This window comes from Eschscholzia californica, unplaced genomic scaffold (genome assembly GCF_041429995.1).
Source record: "Eschscholzia californica isolate CP2 unplaced genomic scaffold, dmEscCali1.0.p SCAF_5, whole genome shotgun sequence".
NCBI lineage: Eukaryota > Viridiplantae > Streptophyta > Magnoliopsida > Ranunculales > Papaveraceae > Eschscholzia > Eschscholzia californica.
In genome coordinates this window covers 38,218,900-38,235,314 of record NW_028238472.1, presented here as the reverse complement: position 1 = coordinate 38,235,314, position 16,415 = coordinate 38,218,900, and the positions used below count along the sequence as shown (strand labels likewise).

Below are 16,415 nucleotides of genomic sequence, written 5' to 3'. Positions count from 1 at the left end.
AAACTACAACTTTTAAACAAATTATAACAATTTTCAATACGCATAGTTGCCTCGTTAAAACCTTGACAAGGAAAACCCGATGGGACAAAACCTCGAAGAAGGAAAAAGAGTACAACGCGATTGACATTTTATATATGAATGATGGTTGTTTTCTAAAACAACATTACAACACACAAAATGTATTGTCTGTACTATATTAGGTACTTCAAGACCTGAATTTTCATGACATATGATAAGTTAAGACAATATGAGTTGCTTTGAAGCTTATAGCCGTTTAGTATTTCAGAATATGTTCATTTTCAAGATTTTCTTTACTCGAATAATCTTTTTCAATACTCTACTGTCAAACTTTGATAAACTCTTCAAGAGTCACAATAGGATTTTTAAATACTTCATAATATAATTCGGAGATTTGTAATTCATATTGAAATTTTATAAGTGGACGTCAAATCATTTATAGACTAAAGGACATTTCTTACACATGTCTACTTTATTACCTTCGGGGTAATTCTTAATTGGTGCTTCGACTTCATGTTTGAAGACTTAATTATTTTGTAAGAAAATCCAAAAGTAATGAAGTATCTCGTCAAAAGTTGACCAATATTACTTAGAGTAATTCCGGATCAATATGCTCCCAGTAGCTACTATATTCAGAAATACATCGTCTGAAATGATTTATTTGATTTTTCAAATTTTTACAGCATCCATAGTTCAGTGATCTCATATATGTATCTACCTTTGTAAAAGGTCGGTGTCTCTTTTTACACATATCCTCTTCAAGGGATTTTATTAGGAATATGAATCACATTCATTTCTAATTTGATAGCCGCTTCAGGAGGAAAAATTATTCCTTCAGTGTCAAAGAATATATGTCAGTTTGATCAACTCTGATAATTTTCCATTACCTTTATCTGGATATAAGCATATTAAGCTCTGAAAAATATTAATATCTCGAGGTAGCAAGTTTCCCGTATATTGATTCCAAATGAGAGAAACTCGATCATTTTCAAGTATTTTACGACATTGAATATATGACTTCCTCCCCCTAATGTCGATAGATTTCCGTCTTATTTATGAGCACATACTTCAAGGATGTGACAAAGACGAAGGAAAAATCAATTGCTTTAGGCAAATTTGATTTTTATTTTCATATCATTTTTTCCTTTAGACAAAAATTACTATCTGATCACAGCTTCAAGTGTGAGCAATTTGTTATAATATCACAACTTCGGGTGTGATTAATTACATGTGAGATATATCATCTTCATGTAATTTTATTTTATTTTATTTATTAAATCCATCATCACTTTCTCTTTGGTTATTACAACTTCAGGTGTAATATGAAATATGATAATCAAACAATTTTATTTGTCAGGAATTTACAACTCATCACTGTCTACAGACACGTAAGAAAATATCATCATCACCTGAATAGATATTTTGGATTTCGACTTAATATATGATGAGTTTCACAAAAATTGGTTACATTCCACGATGAAGAGCTTTGCAAATTTAATCAAAGTATATGTTGGTATAGTAAAATGAGATTCTCAATTTTGTCACTCTATTTCCAATCTGAAGTCGGTGTAGGATTTTTCTTATCACCGTCTAATTATAATCCTTGCATAATCAATGGAAAATAATTTCACTAATGAAAAATTAGCATTTGTCATTCTTCAGGAATGCACATATAAATTTGTTTTCTCAAGGGTTTATCCTTTTTGGTGACAATTTACCAACTTATAAGGGATGTATCTTTTCATCTTTTGAGATTTTTCACTCCAATAATAATTTTACAATTGTCTAGATTTGGAGAAGTATATACACCAAACTTCAGGTTTGATAATCTCCTAAAGATGATTCAATTTGATTGACATCCAAATCTGATGGGTAAATATGAGATAATCCATCATCCTTAAGATGATATTCATGTTTGTAACCCTTTCATTAGTTATGAGAGTTATACCAATTTAGTTTGGAGGAAAAACTTACCTTGACCTTACCATTGAATAGATTGCGTTGATACTCATGTTTGTAACCCTTTCATCATTATCATCTTTTTAGTTCTTATATTAATTTGGTATAGTTTATTACGTCTCAAAAAAAAACATAAAATCAATGGTTAGAGGCAAAGAGAAATAGTAAGAAAATTTGAGTGTACAACAAATAAATATCCAAATACCTTTTGACTTACCAATCATAATTGACCAAACTTACCAATCTTTTATTTATTTGTATCTTGATCAAATAGTTGATAATTTCCTCTTCCCTTTAATCATAGAGCAATTCGTGCTGATAACGTGTTGTGAAAAATAAAAGAGGGAAGAAGAAAGATAATGAAATATATTAACCAAGAGATTGTAGACAAGAAGAACTTGATTTGTATTCATATGTTTGTAGAGAATTTCTCTACTTTGGCACATTGGTATATTGAGTACTATGATACATTGGTTTGATTCATCTTCTTCATTAGCAAGTAACCTCTTTATTTAGATATTTAGCTAGATGAGTTACACATCCAATAAGCACACAATAATGGAGCTTGAATACAAAGTAATGGTGGAAAACCTATGGTGGTGGGAGTTACAATTGGTGGTGGTCATCCACCATAAATCTAATATTTATAACAAAAAATTAATTGATTGCTAATTGGTGATAGTATTACCCAGCACATGAATGTCAGATACACATAATAATCTCGATGCTCTTAGTAATTTCAGAAAATAACTTGTTTAATTTTTTTCTTAGTATGTAAACTAAGTTGACTCAATCACTTATTTTCTAAAAGCAAAATATCCTTACAAATTGGAATGGATAAAATGGACATAAGTTTGCAAAAGAGCATATCATGGTGATATATAATAGTCCCTCCGTCCAGAATTAAGAGTCCTATATTGGTAATCCAACTGTTTTTCACAGTTTTTCTACTTCCAAGTTTACCCTTATTTATTTGATAACTTTTGTTAGAGTGATTCAAGGATTATCAATCAAAGTTCACCATTAGTCATTTAAAGTAACTATATTAATCTAAAAGAAAGAATTTGTTGATTGGAAAAATCAATTTTTATATTGGAAAGTGTCAAATGCTTTAATTAGCTTAATTAATGCACCACATATGGAAATATTAAAGAAAGGGTATTCATGGAAAAATAAGAGATTTTATATGATATATTAGGAATGGGACTCTTAATTTGGGACATCCCAAAGAGGAATAGTGGACTCTTAATTTGGGACGGAGAGAGTAATAAATATTTTGTAGTACCATTAATGTATATCATTGCATAATTAGTCAAAAAGATTCTCAAGGTGATATCAAATGACCTGTCAACCAAAAAAAAAGAAGTTGATATCAAATGATAATTACTCCTAATTTGTCTTTAAACACAATTTAATGATGTTTATCAATCCCTTTCTACATATATATAAATAAGAGTTTAACAAATACCAATCCTAATTAAACTTACACAACTCTAAAGCCTTTTGAGTTGATCTTACTACAGTAGAGAATGGCTCTATTATCAAGAGATGTGGTAAGAACTTTTCTTTATACCTTGCCCTCAGTGAATTTTTATGATTACAAATTTTATTTAGATAGGGAGTTTTTGTTTGGAAGTAAAGATATTTTAAAATTAAACGCACTCTAGAATGATTTTTGAAAGAGTTATTTTACAAATTAGTCAAAAGAAATACCAACTGACGTGTTTGCACGTGTTTGTGTTTTGACATTTTATTTGAATTGGTGACAAGAAATAACTCTGATAATTAAATTTAACATGAATTAATTTGGACTAATTTGGGTTTGTTCTTTTTGGAGTTTTGGCAGAATTTGGTAATTGTTGTTTTGATGGTGCTATCAAGTATAGCTCAAAGTGATGTCTTCAATGTTGTTGATTATGGAGCTATAGGAGATGGAATTGCAGATGACGCCCAAGTAATTCTCTTTTTATTCTAATTTAATGAGTACCCACTCAAACATCACATTACCACAAACAATCTAATTTATCTTTTTTTATGGTTCAGAGGGAATGAGTGAAAGTAAAATTTTTGGTACCAAATTTTAAGTTGGACAAATTAAAACTTCATGACTAATATGAGCCCAAAGGGTAAATCTCTTGATAATATTATGGTAAATTTGACATTGGACCTCAATTACTAGTAGCAAATAGACATATTCATCTCCGTTAATTTTAAAACTCGAGATATCGATAAAGAAACCGTCAATACTTAACAAAATAAATCTAGTTCTGGATTGACCGTATCACAAAGTAGATTAGAAAACATTATTTTAAAAATAAATTCAGTTTGAGATTTACCATTGAAAGTAAATTATAAACAACGTCATTTTAAAAAGTCATTCTCACTTTTATCTTGAGGACACATTCAGTTAAAAAAAAAAAAACTTTTTTCTATTTTTAACGAGACAAATTTTAATTCACTTACGTGGTTGTATCTATTCTAATACCTATGGTTAAAAGAGAAAATAATTTATGTCTTTGACATGTGGTTTAAAATCACACCAAATAGATTCCTATTTTAAATAAATAAAAATTAAAAGAACATCAACCCTTTTTTATAAGATGATTAAAACATATTTGAATTTGGAGACATGAATCTCACCATTCACAATTTCACATTTCTTTAATGAAAATAAATCCTAAGCATGAAATGTTTAATTTCTAAAACCCTAATGGTTGGTCTAACTTGTGCAGGCATTTCTAAGAGCATGGGCAGATATGTGTAGGTCAACTACACCTACCCCAACTCTTTTGGTAGAGCCTGAGAAGGTTTTTCTTTTGAGCCCAATCACCTTCAATGGCCCTTGCTCATCTCCTGATCCTCATTTTCAGGTACATTAAAGCAGAAATTAGTTGTCCCATTTGTTATTCTTTTTCTTCTCATTTTCTAATGAAATCTTGCAAAAACAAATCCTACAACCACATATCTTTACATTTTAATTCGTGTAACTTATTTTGATTGCAGATATTAGGGAATATTGTTGCACCTGGCACAACATCAGCATGGTCTCCTTCGCAATTAAATCAGTGGTTGGGTTTCTATGGAATTGATGGACTCGTCATTGAAGGAAATGGTCAAATCGACGGCCAAGGTCCAATTTGGTGGAACGGTCCATGTCCTGATGTGAGTTTATTAGCTATGAGCTGACCCTAATGGTTTAATTCGTCCCTAATTTTAGTGCCCCCAACTGTTTGTTGGTGCCCTATACCTCGTATTCCCTCCCAAAATTTTACCTTGATGGGGCAGTAACACTTAGGCCCACCAATTATGCCTCGTATTCCCTCCCAAAATTTTACCTTGATGGGTTAAAACATTTTCTTTTTCTTCGATTCATTCGGTAATAAATAATCTGAAATAGATATGGGGTGCCCTGTATAGGACTTTCCAACGCAGTTTTGTACAAAATGTCCTTTATATTTCCAATATTTTAAAATTTGAGGTTTTTGTTGATTTTTGAGACACAGTTTTCCTCTAGTAGTTAAGATTTTCGATATTTAAAATTTTCGGTTTTTGTTAATTTTCTTTTCAAAATTGAATACAAAAGTGTTTTTTTTCTTTTTGAGAATTCGACCACGATCTGCGTTAGTCATTATAAGGTATTGATACATCATGAAGATGTGATACACATGATAACCGCCTAATTTAACCATAAATGAAGATGGTCTAAAGCCCGACAAATATATTAAATTATTTACTTCTAAATTACATGGGATAAATCTTGATGGCAAACTGCATCCACCGAGACTCGGTCCCTGGACCTTGTGGGCTTAAGAGGGGAGTCCAACTACTGCACCAAAGGCTGGTGGACAATACGAAAGTCATTATAAAGGCATTGATACATCAAAATGTGATAAGCACGACAACCACCGAACTAAAACTTTAAAGAAACGGGCCTAAACCCTAACTAAACTACTGACCTGAAGTCTATCTAACTACATTATTTATATCTTTGTAACTTAAGTTGAATAAACCACTAATTCCACATCCGTTTGGAATCGAACCTGGGACTTCGAAGGTTTAGGAGTACATGGCTATCCAACTGAGCTGTCAGTTGTTGGCTCAATCAAATATTAATAAATTAGTGAAATTTAATCTTATCGTCAATAAGCTTTGCAAGCGTAGAAACTTTCCAAGCGTACATCGGTTTTGAATCAACTTTTTTTTTTTAATTTACACAGAAGGGGTAGTGTTTGAGAGATCTTGATTAATGCATTCTAATTATGTCTAATTAGGGGAATTTTGTCAAGTGAATTTTTCTTTCTGCCACCATTCTTCCCATCTTTTATCAAAATCGCCGGCACAGGAGTCTACAAATTCATCAGCATGGAAGTATATTCGCCAACTCAATGGTGGACCCAAAACATTTTCTTTGTGGGGGCACCCAATGGCAGACTAGTTTCTTTGTGGGGGCACATTTGATTATGTTAAATAATAAACAAAAACGATACCGTCACCAATAACGAATTGTCGAGCATCATTAAAAACTTTTATCGAAATTAGTAAGTGAATTATTGAAAAATAAACATTTCGAAACTAAAGACCCATGTATATCATAACAATACTCTTAGTTAGTTAAGCTGCGAAAACTAAATATAAACAATTAGTGTTAAATTATACAAAAACAAATATATACGAATTATATGTTAATAAAAGCACCCTTTATCTTTAAAAAATCCTCACAATTCATATTTTGTAAAGATTAAAGAAGAAGGGAAAGAGAGATAAGAGTGAATTTAAAAAGAATAATGGAAGAAAATAAACACAAAAATGAAGAAGATATATGGGTACTACGGGGATACAAATAGTTGTACTAGAGATTAGATGAATTCTAACCGACTCAGAGGGTCAACCTTGAATTTACAAAAGAATATGAGCAAAAAAAATCTGACCACAAAGTGTTATTGGAGTTCCATTTCTTCATACCTTCTAAGATGGGCGCCATGAACACTTTGATGGGGCACCTTTAAAGTTACCCAAAACAAATTATTAAGTAAAGGTGGCCAATACGTGGACAACTGTTATTTTTATATGGACAACTATTTTCGGGTCCGGTGCGAGTCAATTATGCTTGACTTAGTTGACTTTGATTTAATAAGGGGACAACTTCATATAGTCTTAAATACTAACAGTTACTAACGTGTGGACCATTAACAAAATAATAGTTCAAAATTGAAAACCTAAGTTGTCTTCTTCTTCATCATCTTCTTCTTCTTCCTTCTTCTTAGTCTTATTCTTATTCTTGTACTGCTACCAAAAGTAAACTATAGTTTTTACCACTTCCTTTTGTTTTTTTATCAAACCCTAGATGAATGAAGAAGATAAAACTCATCAATCTCCACTTCCCTTATTCTTTAGTAAACTATAGTTTCTATCACTTCTCTTTGTTTTTTAGTGAATTATAGTTTCTACTACTTCCCTTTGTTTTTTATCAAACCCTAGATTGGTTTTAATCAAACCCTACATTGATAGGTTGTGAAAGAATACAAAACGATTTCAAGGCAAAAAATGGAAGTGAAGAAGAAATTCCCAGAATTTCGTGGGAAATCTACGAAAATATGCTAGATTTTCGTGGCAAGTTTCCTCCTGTCTTGTCGAATTTTCGTAGGAAATCTACGAAATTGGCAAGTCAGTTTTTTTTTTTTTTTTTTTTTTTACAAAAACTCAGAAATTAAGATCTCTCGTGTTTTGTCGATTTTCCACGAAGCACGAGCAACTCTACTTTGTAAAAAAATCTAGGGTTTTGAAATTTTTGATTTCTAGGTTTTAAAAGTTTAACGGGGTTTAGGGTTTTTAGATCTAATCTTTCTGGTTAGGAATATCCTTCAACAATTCCCTTTCCTTTGTTTGATGTCATAATGTTCTCCAAAAAAATTATCTCTCTAGAATTTTGGGTTGATGATGAAGATGAAGTAGTAGAAGAAGGCTAAACTTACTTAGGGTTTATGAGAAAAAATGGAGGTGTTAAAAGAATACATCTAATTCTAAGAGGACTTGAGCTAAAATAATAGAGAGTTGTCCCCTTAAAAACTGGTGTCCATATAAAAAAATTAATTATTTTGGTTGTCCACATAAGATAGTTGTCCATATAAGAAAAACGGTTGTCCACGTATTGGTCACCTAAGTAAAACATAAGGGAAAGAGGGACTTGAACGGTTGACCTCGAACGCGCATGACTAGGCACCTTACCGCCGGGGCACCTCGAACACTTTGATGGGGCACCTTTATGGATCTGGCGCTCGACCGTCAGATCTTTAGTGAACCCGCGTGTTAGTCGCGAGCTTTACAAATCTGGGCGTGCTTGCTCGCCAAAATGGCCCCCAAATGAATTCGTCCCTTTTGCCGTTTAGTCCCTAGCTCGAATTTCTATAAGCTTTAAACTTATTTCTCATTCACCCAGAATTGGATTCGAGTGATTCTTAGTTATAAATTGAAGAACTCGGCGAGAGGAATGCAATGACGTGCTCTGTTTCTGAGTTTGATGAGTCACATGAAGCCAAAATCCGCTCCAATTGTAACACGTACTAGGTTTCTTAATCATAAACAACTTCTAATCAAAGGAATTTCTAATGGAACAAAATTGCAAAATCTCAGAAAAATTGAACCTATAGAAAATATACATAATCCCAAAAAATTGTCGAAATGTTGTTTCACATTAACGGTGAGTTTTGCAAGATTCTGCGGTCAACAACTTCAGGTTCAATACTTTTACGCTCTTTTCACTATTACTGGTTGCATCAACTTCTTGCATAAATCTACCAAACAAAATTTTACGTCAATAAACTTAGAATCTACTGCCCAGTCATGGATAAATCATCGTCATAGATAAATTTTTGGATAGTATTCAAAGATTTGTAATTCTACTCCGTACTCAGCAATATATTCATTGGTAATTTAGTTTTCTAACTGTGTTTCTTTAAATTTTCAGCCAAGCTGCACAAAACCAACGGTGAGTTTTTATTTTCCTTTTTCGATTTTTTTTATTATAGAAACCTATGAGATGCAGACACTAAACTAGTATACATACCCAAAAACACCATGGGTTCAAACTTCAACTCGGAGCATGTTTGGATCAGATAGTGTTCAAACCTTGTAAGAATTTCGAACTTGTCTTAATCGACAAAGAAAAGAAATGTCTGCCTTTTATAATAAAACATAGTGCCTGAATTTTCGTCGATAATGCTAAATGCAGAAAGGAATTTGACTTAATTTATGACTTAATGACTCACCCGACTAAAAGCACAGTCTAGATCGCAGTCTAACTTCAAATTTTTTTTACATTTGTTTTTAGTAAAGGTGAGTCATCAGGTAAAAAATTAAGTATTCGATTTTTTTTTATTTTTTTTGTAGCACTCTTCTCCTAACATAGTTGCATGAAACCAATGTACAACAGGCTCTAACATTGGGTAATTGCAACCGTCTTCGACTGATAGGAATACGACATTTGAATAGCGCGAGAAACCACATCTCAATTGTTGGATGCAATGATGTTCTTATATCCAACATTAACATAAATGCCCCTGAAGATAGTCTCAACACTGATGGGATTGATATCTCTGGTTCCTCCCATATTGAAATCAGAGACTCATTCATTGGAACTGGTAACTATTTTTTATCCCTTTTAGCCCTTCCTTGTGTTCTTTGTTTCCTTTTCTTTCTCCCTTGGCCAAAAGATCAAAATCCCTTCGAACCAAGTTAGAGAAAAAGTATGATGTCTTGCTCATTTTTATTCCAAAACTCATGCCTTGAGTTATGTAACGATTTACTTTATCAAAATTCTATTCATCCCTCCATCCCTCCATTTTGGTCCCTCTCCCAGTCCTCCGCTGATGTGGAGACATATCACTGGAGTATATTTTCTCACCATTCTCCCTCCAATTGCTCTACACTCAAGTGATATGTCGTCACACACTTTATAAAGAGTTGGAAACAAAAAATGGTTAACTCATATAACTAAATTGGGCCACTCTAATGTTGTGTTTTAGCATTACATCATGGTGGCGAAGGACTAGGAAACACAAATATTAGATCCCATAAACAATGAAGAATAACTTTTGAAACAACAAGTTAGGAACAAAAGTTCGTATCAGATTAGCAGTACATATTTCTGTATGAACACCCTGAAATCTAAACAATATAATTACAAATAAGAACATATCAACTGTTAAATTTTCGAAAATGATCCTGTAATTAAAATTGTCATCAAAAGGGTAGGTAGATAAGACGGGCCGTTTATAATTTTCCTTAATCTTACAAGTTCTTTTCCTCTCCATCATTATTGCAGGTGATGACTGCATTGCTATGAATGGAGGAACGTCCTTTGTTAACATCACTAACCTCAATTGCGGACCAGGACATGGCATAAGGTTTGTTTAAAAAACTTGGCAATTTTAGAACCAGGGAATAAATTAGTAATATGTTAATTGTAGCTAGTTAGCACTACGCCGGTACGAATAATACCTTTGAGAGGGCTCTTTCTGTTGGTTTCGGTCTACCGATTCAACGCGTTAACTCAACGAGTCACTTAACTGAGTTATTGCTGAACTAGTTCTTACTTTTATTTTATTTGTAAGTGAACCGAAAAACATGTTCTTCCAAATTAAAGGAGAAATACTGAGGGAGAGAACAATCCACTGTCCTTTGTACTTTCTAACCAATAGTGTCTGTTATTCAGATTAAATGATTCGTAGTCGAATTTCACTATCAATTTAAGATTGAAAAGAGGAATTAACGGAGAAAGACTTCCTTGATTTGAAAGATTATAATGTCTTTGATGTGGAAATCAGATAACGCGAAATTAGAAAACAAAGTAGGGTTAATTCAGTTTTGACCCTCAATTTGTGACCAGCTCACTACTTTGACCCCCATAAATGTTTGATAGTTTGATTTGGCCTCCAAGGGCCAAAACATTTTCAACTTTTTCGGAACTACCCTTGGGAGCCAAAATGGAATTAATTCCAAAAATTTTGAAAAAACATAAACGCCACCTCATCTCTCTATTTCTCATCCACTTCATGACCTCCTCTCTCCTCCATCTCATGTTTTCCTCTCTGCCTCTTCTTCGGCGGGAAGTCGTCGGCCGCCAAAATTCCGGTCGGCGATCTAACTAAAAAAAAAATAAAAAAAATTTCTTCATCTTCTTTCTTTTTGTCCCTTCTTTTTCTCTCTCTTCTTCTTCTTTTCTCTCTTCTCTCTCTCTCTAAACACTACGGCGAAGGAAAACCTCGAAAATTTGGAACATAAATATTTTTTAGTTGATATACAAATTAATAAAATCAAAATAAGAACCAGTTTCATCAGGGACTCGGTTAAGTGACTTGCTGAGATAACTAATTGCATTGGTACACCGAAAACCAACATCAGCGTTTTGTTTTTTACTAAGTATCACAAGTCATTTCATTCATTAGTCATCATGGTTCTGTCATTATCTCAGTTTGAATATGATTCTTGATCTTGTAGTGTGGGGAGCTTAGGAAAAAATGGAGCTCAAGAAACAGCAGAAGAAATACATGTACAAAATTGCAATTTCACAAGAACAATGAATGGAGTGAGGGTCAAGACTTGGCAGGTAATGCTAGGTCTCTACATAAAAATTCTATATTGTTTATTATTTGAAAACCATGCAAAACAAACTTAGAGATATCTATTTTTGCTTTCCAAGGGTGGGAAGGGATATGCAAAGACGATTTCATTTCGCCAAATTCAGTTTGTCGACGTTATATATCCAATCGTTATTGACCAGTTCTATTGTCCCTCTGGTCGTGGTTGCAAGAATTATGTAAGATATCTCAACTTACTTGAAATTTTCCAAATTTTAATTCTTTAATTTGAGGTTTCTTTCTATATATCTATTGTTTGAAAACCATGAAAAATGTCTTGTTATTATTACGTATTTTATATTTTATTTTTTACTAAAACTAATCATGATTACTATTTGATGTAAAATTTTGCAAAGACATCTGCTGTGGAAATTAGTGACATTACATACGAAGGAATTCAGGGAACATCATCGCAGCCTAAAGCAATTAAGTTGTTGTGTAGTCAGAGTTTGGGTTGCAATAACATCATAATGAACAACGTAGATATCAGGTCCAACACAGAGACTCTCTCGGAATGTTTCAATGCTCATGGTAGAGCTATATCTACTTCTCCTTCTGTTCCCTGTTTGTCATAATCAAAAGATTACAACTCAAAATATTAATGCAGTGTCTTCTTTGTAATCCCAACATTGATATGTCATGTAAACACAAACTTGAATGTAGTTCCAATCATTTTGAGAATTTGTTAGTAAAAGATAATTATATTCAATTCACATATTCATATATTTGTCTTATTCGTTTTTTTAATATGATAGAGTCGTTACATCATTACATGACATACATACATCATGAACTGGCTAAGTTCAATAACTATCGTCTCAAAGACATCTTAGACCCTCATGGCCATATATTGTTGTAAAATTTATCCATATATCATAATCTATCATGCTTCTAAGACGATTATGATCAAACAAAATAACCACCATAAACATATAGCATAAAATCCATTACATTGAAAGAGATTAAAGAAAACATAAGCGGAAGCGTACCTTTTGATCCGTAGCCTTATGTAATTGAGTTGTTTGGGTTGATAAGATCTTCCATTTGGTTCTTCTTCTCTTTGGAATCTCTCTTATGATCAGGGGCGTAGCCAGGATTTCAAGTTGACCTGCGCTAGCCTAAATTTACTATAAAGTAAATTTTTACTTAGGATGCACGAATTTGCATATTGTAACTTAAGAGTAAACCTTCTAGTTCAACAACAAAAAAATATGAGTAAACCTTCTTGACAAATAACTTCGTTGAAACAAACAATCAAAATACCATTAAAAACGGTGTTGTTCTCTACCGCATTTATGGACAAAAGAGATGGTATAACTACGTACAAAAAATAAAAATATCATTCAACCATCAAAAGAACACCAGATATATAAAAATACTACTTGAGGTGTGCCCTACGATCCTTCAAAGAGTAGAAATCTTCAATTATCAAATCCGAATCAATTTTTTCTGCAAGTTCTCTTTCAATATGTATCATCATGCAGTCTCTTAGAAGATCATCTCCCATTTTGGTTCGAAACTTAGTTTTGACAAGTTTCATCGCCGAAAATGCTCGCTCAATAGTTGCTGTAGAAACTGGTAAAGTTAACACCAAACTAATCAACCTGTAAATCAGATAATAAACCTCTGACTTCTTTGTTTCAACCATCTTCTTACATAACTCCGACATAGTAGACAAGTTCTTTAATTCGGGATGAATAGGCACATCAAGCTCATAATGTGTCAATTGACATCTCAAAGAAATTATCTCTTGATTGCTGAAATCTTGGGAATAAAACTTTTCAGCAAGATGACAAATTTCATCAACTTTAAATGATCTATAAGCATCTTTTGGATCCAAAGATGAACTAAGAACAAGAAGTTCTATTGTTTCATCGGTAAATCTAGTATTCAGCTCCACTAGTTGGAAATCGATTGCAGCATTAAATATATCAATACGGTAATGATGTTCTAATGTGATATGGTCTCGTTGTTGACAAGAGCGTTGTGTGCCTATTAGATAGCGATCACCCATATTTGGTATTACTAAATCATGTTTCTTGCAAAATAATTCAACACTTTCTCTAAAAGCATCCCAACCATTTTGTCTCAATTTCTGTAGAAGAGATTTTGTAGTTCTTACCAAATTCATAGCATTGATGATGTCTTGGGACTTTTGTTGTAGAGCTTGACAAAGCATATCGTTGATGTCCATAATCCTCCACATTAAGTGCAATATAAAAACGAACTCAAATGATGTCATTCCAATGTAAAGATCTTGAGACTCTCCACGCAAAGTAATGTTTGTCGTATTTTGCATAATATCTCTAATAACCACACATGTTGCACCATACATATCGATCAAGCTTTTGACTGAACCAAAATGAGAGCTCCAACGAGTAGCACCAGACCGTTGCAAGTTACCTATTTGGTTAGCCCCTCTCCCTGTCTCAAGCTCACCAACATCTAACATTTTTGCAATTTCATCTGCTTGAGAAGATTTTAACTCGTCCCGTCTAAGAGGAGAAGCAGTAACAAAATGTACTATGGCATTCAACATGGAATAAAATCGCCAAATATCTCCTACTTCTTTAGACGCTCCAACTAATGCTAGTTGTAGTCTGTGGGCAAAACAATGCACGTAATAGGCACTATGAGACTCTTTAAGAAACAAAGCTTGCAATCCATTGAAAGCTCCTCGCATATTGCTAGCACCATCATAACCTTGACCTCCCATATTTTCAACATGAAGATTGTTACGAGCAAAGACATCTTTTATCGCTTCTTTAAGAGTCAAAGAGGTAGTATTTTGGACATGCATAACATCAAAAAATCTTTCTTTAATAGATCCTTCACTATCAACAAACCGTAAGACAATGCCCATTTGCTCTTTACGGGATTCGTCTTGTGCTTCGTCAATAAGAATACAAAATTGGAAGACCCAACTTCATCCCGGATCTTATTCCTCACTTTGTTAGCAAGAATAGATAATATCTCTTTTTGAATTTCAGGAGATGTATATTTAGCATTTTTCGGAGCATTTTCCAGGACAACTTCTGCAATTTTATCATTCACTGTAGCTAAAAGCTTTATCAACTCAATAAAATTGCCGCGATTCAATGAATTTTTGGATTCACCATGCCCCCTAAAAGCACATGTTTGATAAGCAAGATATCGTAAACAATCAATTGTCGTTCTGAGCCTTAGCCGATTTTCTCCACTACTTCCTTGGATTGTACATTAATCAACTTGTTGATATGTCGCGATGCAGTCCCCAAATTTCCACAAGCCCTTACTGCCAACATATGTTGAGATTCATGGTCACCCATGTGTGTTATAAAGGCACATCTAGACCCATTATTTACACTCCTCCATCTTGTAAATCCTTGAACTGTAAATGTTGTGTGATTTGGTGGATTTTTCTCAAAAATAAAGCACGGGTAACAAAATACTGCATCTTTTGCAAGAGAGTATTCTAACCAAGGAAATGAAGTAAACCCCCTCAACAAAAAAAAAAAAAAAGGAAATGAAGTAAACCAAGAGCTTTGAAATTTGCGAAATTGCTTTCCACATTTAGTTCGTGGGTACTCTTCGAGAATAGGTTGATAAGGTCCGACATTGAGATATGCACGTCGAATCTCATCTCGTTTGTTGACCGGATATTCCCAAATTTGCAAGCGCAATCCCGGATCATGTTCAACAGAAGTAACGTCCACATCTTCTGATGACTCAATTGGTTTCTTCCCGTTTCTGTCTTCTTCAACTTTTTGAGGTTCGACGATATTTGAAGTGTTCAGAGAAGGTTGTTCATCAGCCAATGACGTATTAATATTAGATCCAGAAGCTGCATTAGTTTTGTTGTTGTTCTCGGTAGGCTTAAAGAAAGAATAAATTGTTTTGCGTTTCACTACTCGAGAATCTCCCGACATTTTACCTACAAATGCAGAGAAGAAATATAGCTTCAAAATATGGCAATACATACATAGAATAATCTATGATACAAACCCACTATGATACATACATAGAATTAATTTGTATATCCAAAGTATTAAACAATAACAAAACTAGGTTAAATAAACAATGGTTATTATGACAATCACAAATTTACAAATATCAAAGTTTAGGACATACCAACAATAATCATATCAATTATCAACAACCTAAATAAATAAATAAATAGCTAAATAAGAGTGAAAACCTTCTCAAAGTAGATATCAATGGAAATTTACTTACAGTCTTATCTTCTTACTAATGTGGTGATTGCTAGATGATTTCTACTCTTGAAATCCAAGAAATCGTTTTGAGTTGAACCAATAAAACCCCCAAAATCAAAAACCCTAAAAAAATAGAAAATATCCCCAAATTTGTTGTAGTTCTCTCTATTCTAAATTTTTAATCATCCAAAACTCTTCATAATCTGAGTATAATCATTTCCTAAGAGTTTAAGGCAAGAATAAATTAAGAAACATCACATATCCATGGAAGAAAATAGGGTCTCCACTCTCCAGCCGTGTTCTTCACAAAATCCCTCTCTCACTTCATTTTGTTTTTGAAATTAAATAATGGTCACCTAAACTACCAAACTACCCCTATTCCAAATAAAATATTATAAATTTTGACCATGGCTTACTACCAAACTATCCCTACTCTAATGAATAAATTACAAACTTTGACCCTGGCTTACTACCAAACTATCTCTACTCTAATGAATAAATTACAAACTTTGACCCTGGCTTAAGCCAGGGTTAGTCCACACTAAGCTCCGCCCCTGCTTATGATGAAGGGATATCATACAAATTAGAGAGTTTGAGAAGAAACCCAAAT

The 16,415-nt window shown here is 33.1% G+C and overlaps 2 protein-coding genes across 2 annotated transcripts; one reads left to right on the top strand and one right to left on the bottom strand.

The window, feature by feature from the left end:
- The first annotated feature begins 3,825 nt into the window (after positions 1–3,825).
- LOC147539038 (putative polygalacturonase At3g15720) lies at positions 3,826–12,274 on the top strand. Its single transcript, XM_086643466.1, has 9 exons — positions 3,826–3,931; positions 4,710–4,847; positions 4,981–5,139; positions 8,942–8,962; positions 9,407–9,614; positions 10,298–10,379; positions 11,473–11,581; positions 11,675–11,791; positions 11,969–12,274. The coding sequence occupies exons 1-9, from the start codon at positions 3,845–3,847 to the stop codon at positions 12,185–12,187; spliced, it is 1,140 nt and encodes a 379-aa protein (XP_086499592.1). The 5' UTR covers positions 3,826–3,844; the 3' UTR covers positions 12,188–12,274.
- Positions 12,275–12,834: 560 nt separating this feature from the next.
- LOC147539037 (uncharacterized) lies at positions 12,835–16,202 on the bottom strand. The gene is made up of 2 exons (XM_086643831.1): positions 15,825–16,202; positions 12,835–15,525 (listed from the first exon to the last, which is right to left on the bottom strand). The coding sequence occupies exon 2, from the start codon at positions 14,473–14,475 to the stop codon at positions 12,991–12,993; it is 1,485 nt and encodes a 494-aa protein (XP_086499957.1). The 5' UTR covers positions 14,476–15,525; positions 15,825–16,202; the 3' UTR covers positions 12,835–12,990.
- Between the last annotated feature and the right edge of the window lie 213 nt (positions 16,203–16,415).

What these genes read in the sequence shown, in the direction of transcription:
- LOC147539038 (XM_086643466.1), top strand. Translation starts at nt 3,845, where the DNA reads ATGGTGCTATCAAGTATAGCTCAAAGTGATGTCTTCAATGTTGTTGAT. An exon ending in GGAACGGTCCATGTCCTGAT is followed by an intron (nt 5,140 to 8,941) that starts GTGAGTTTATTA and finishes TTAAATTTTCAG; the next exon opens with CCAAGCTGCACAAAACCAAC. An exon ending in AGACTCATTCATTGGAACTG is followed by an intron (nt 9,615 to 10,297) that starts GTAACTATTTTT and finishes TCATTATTGCAG; the next exon opens with GTGATGACTGCATTGCTATG.
- LOC147539037 (XM_086643831.1), bottom strand. Translation starts at nt 14,475, where the DNA reads ATGGGCATTGTCTTACGGTTTGTTGATAGTGAAGGATCTATTAAAGAA.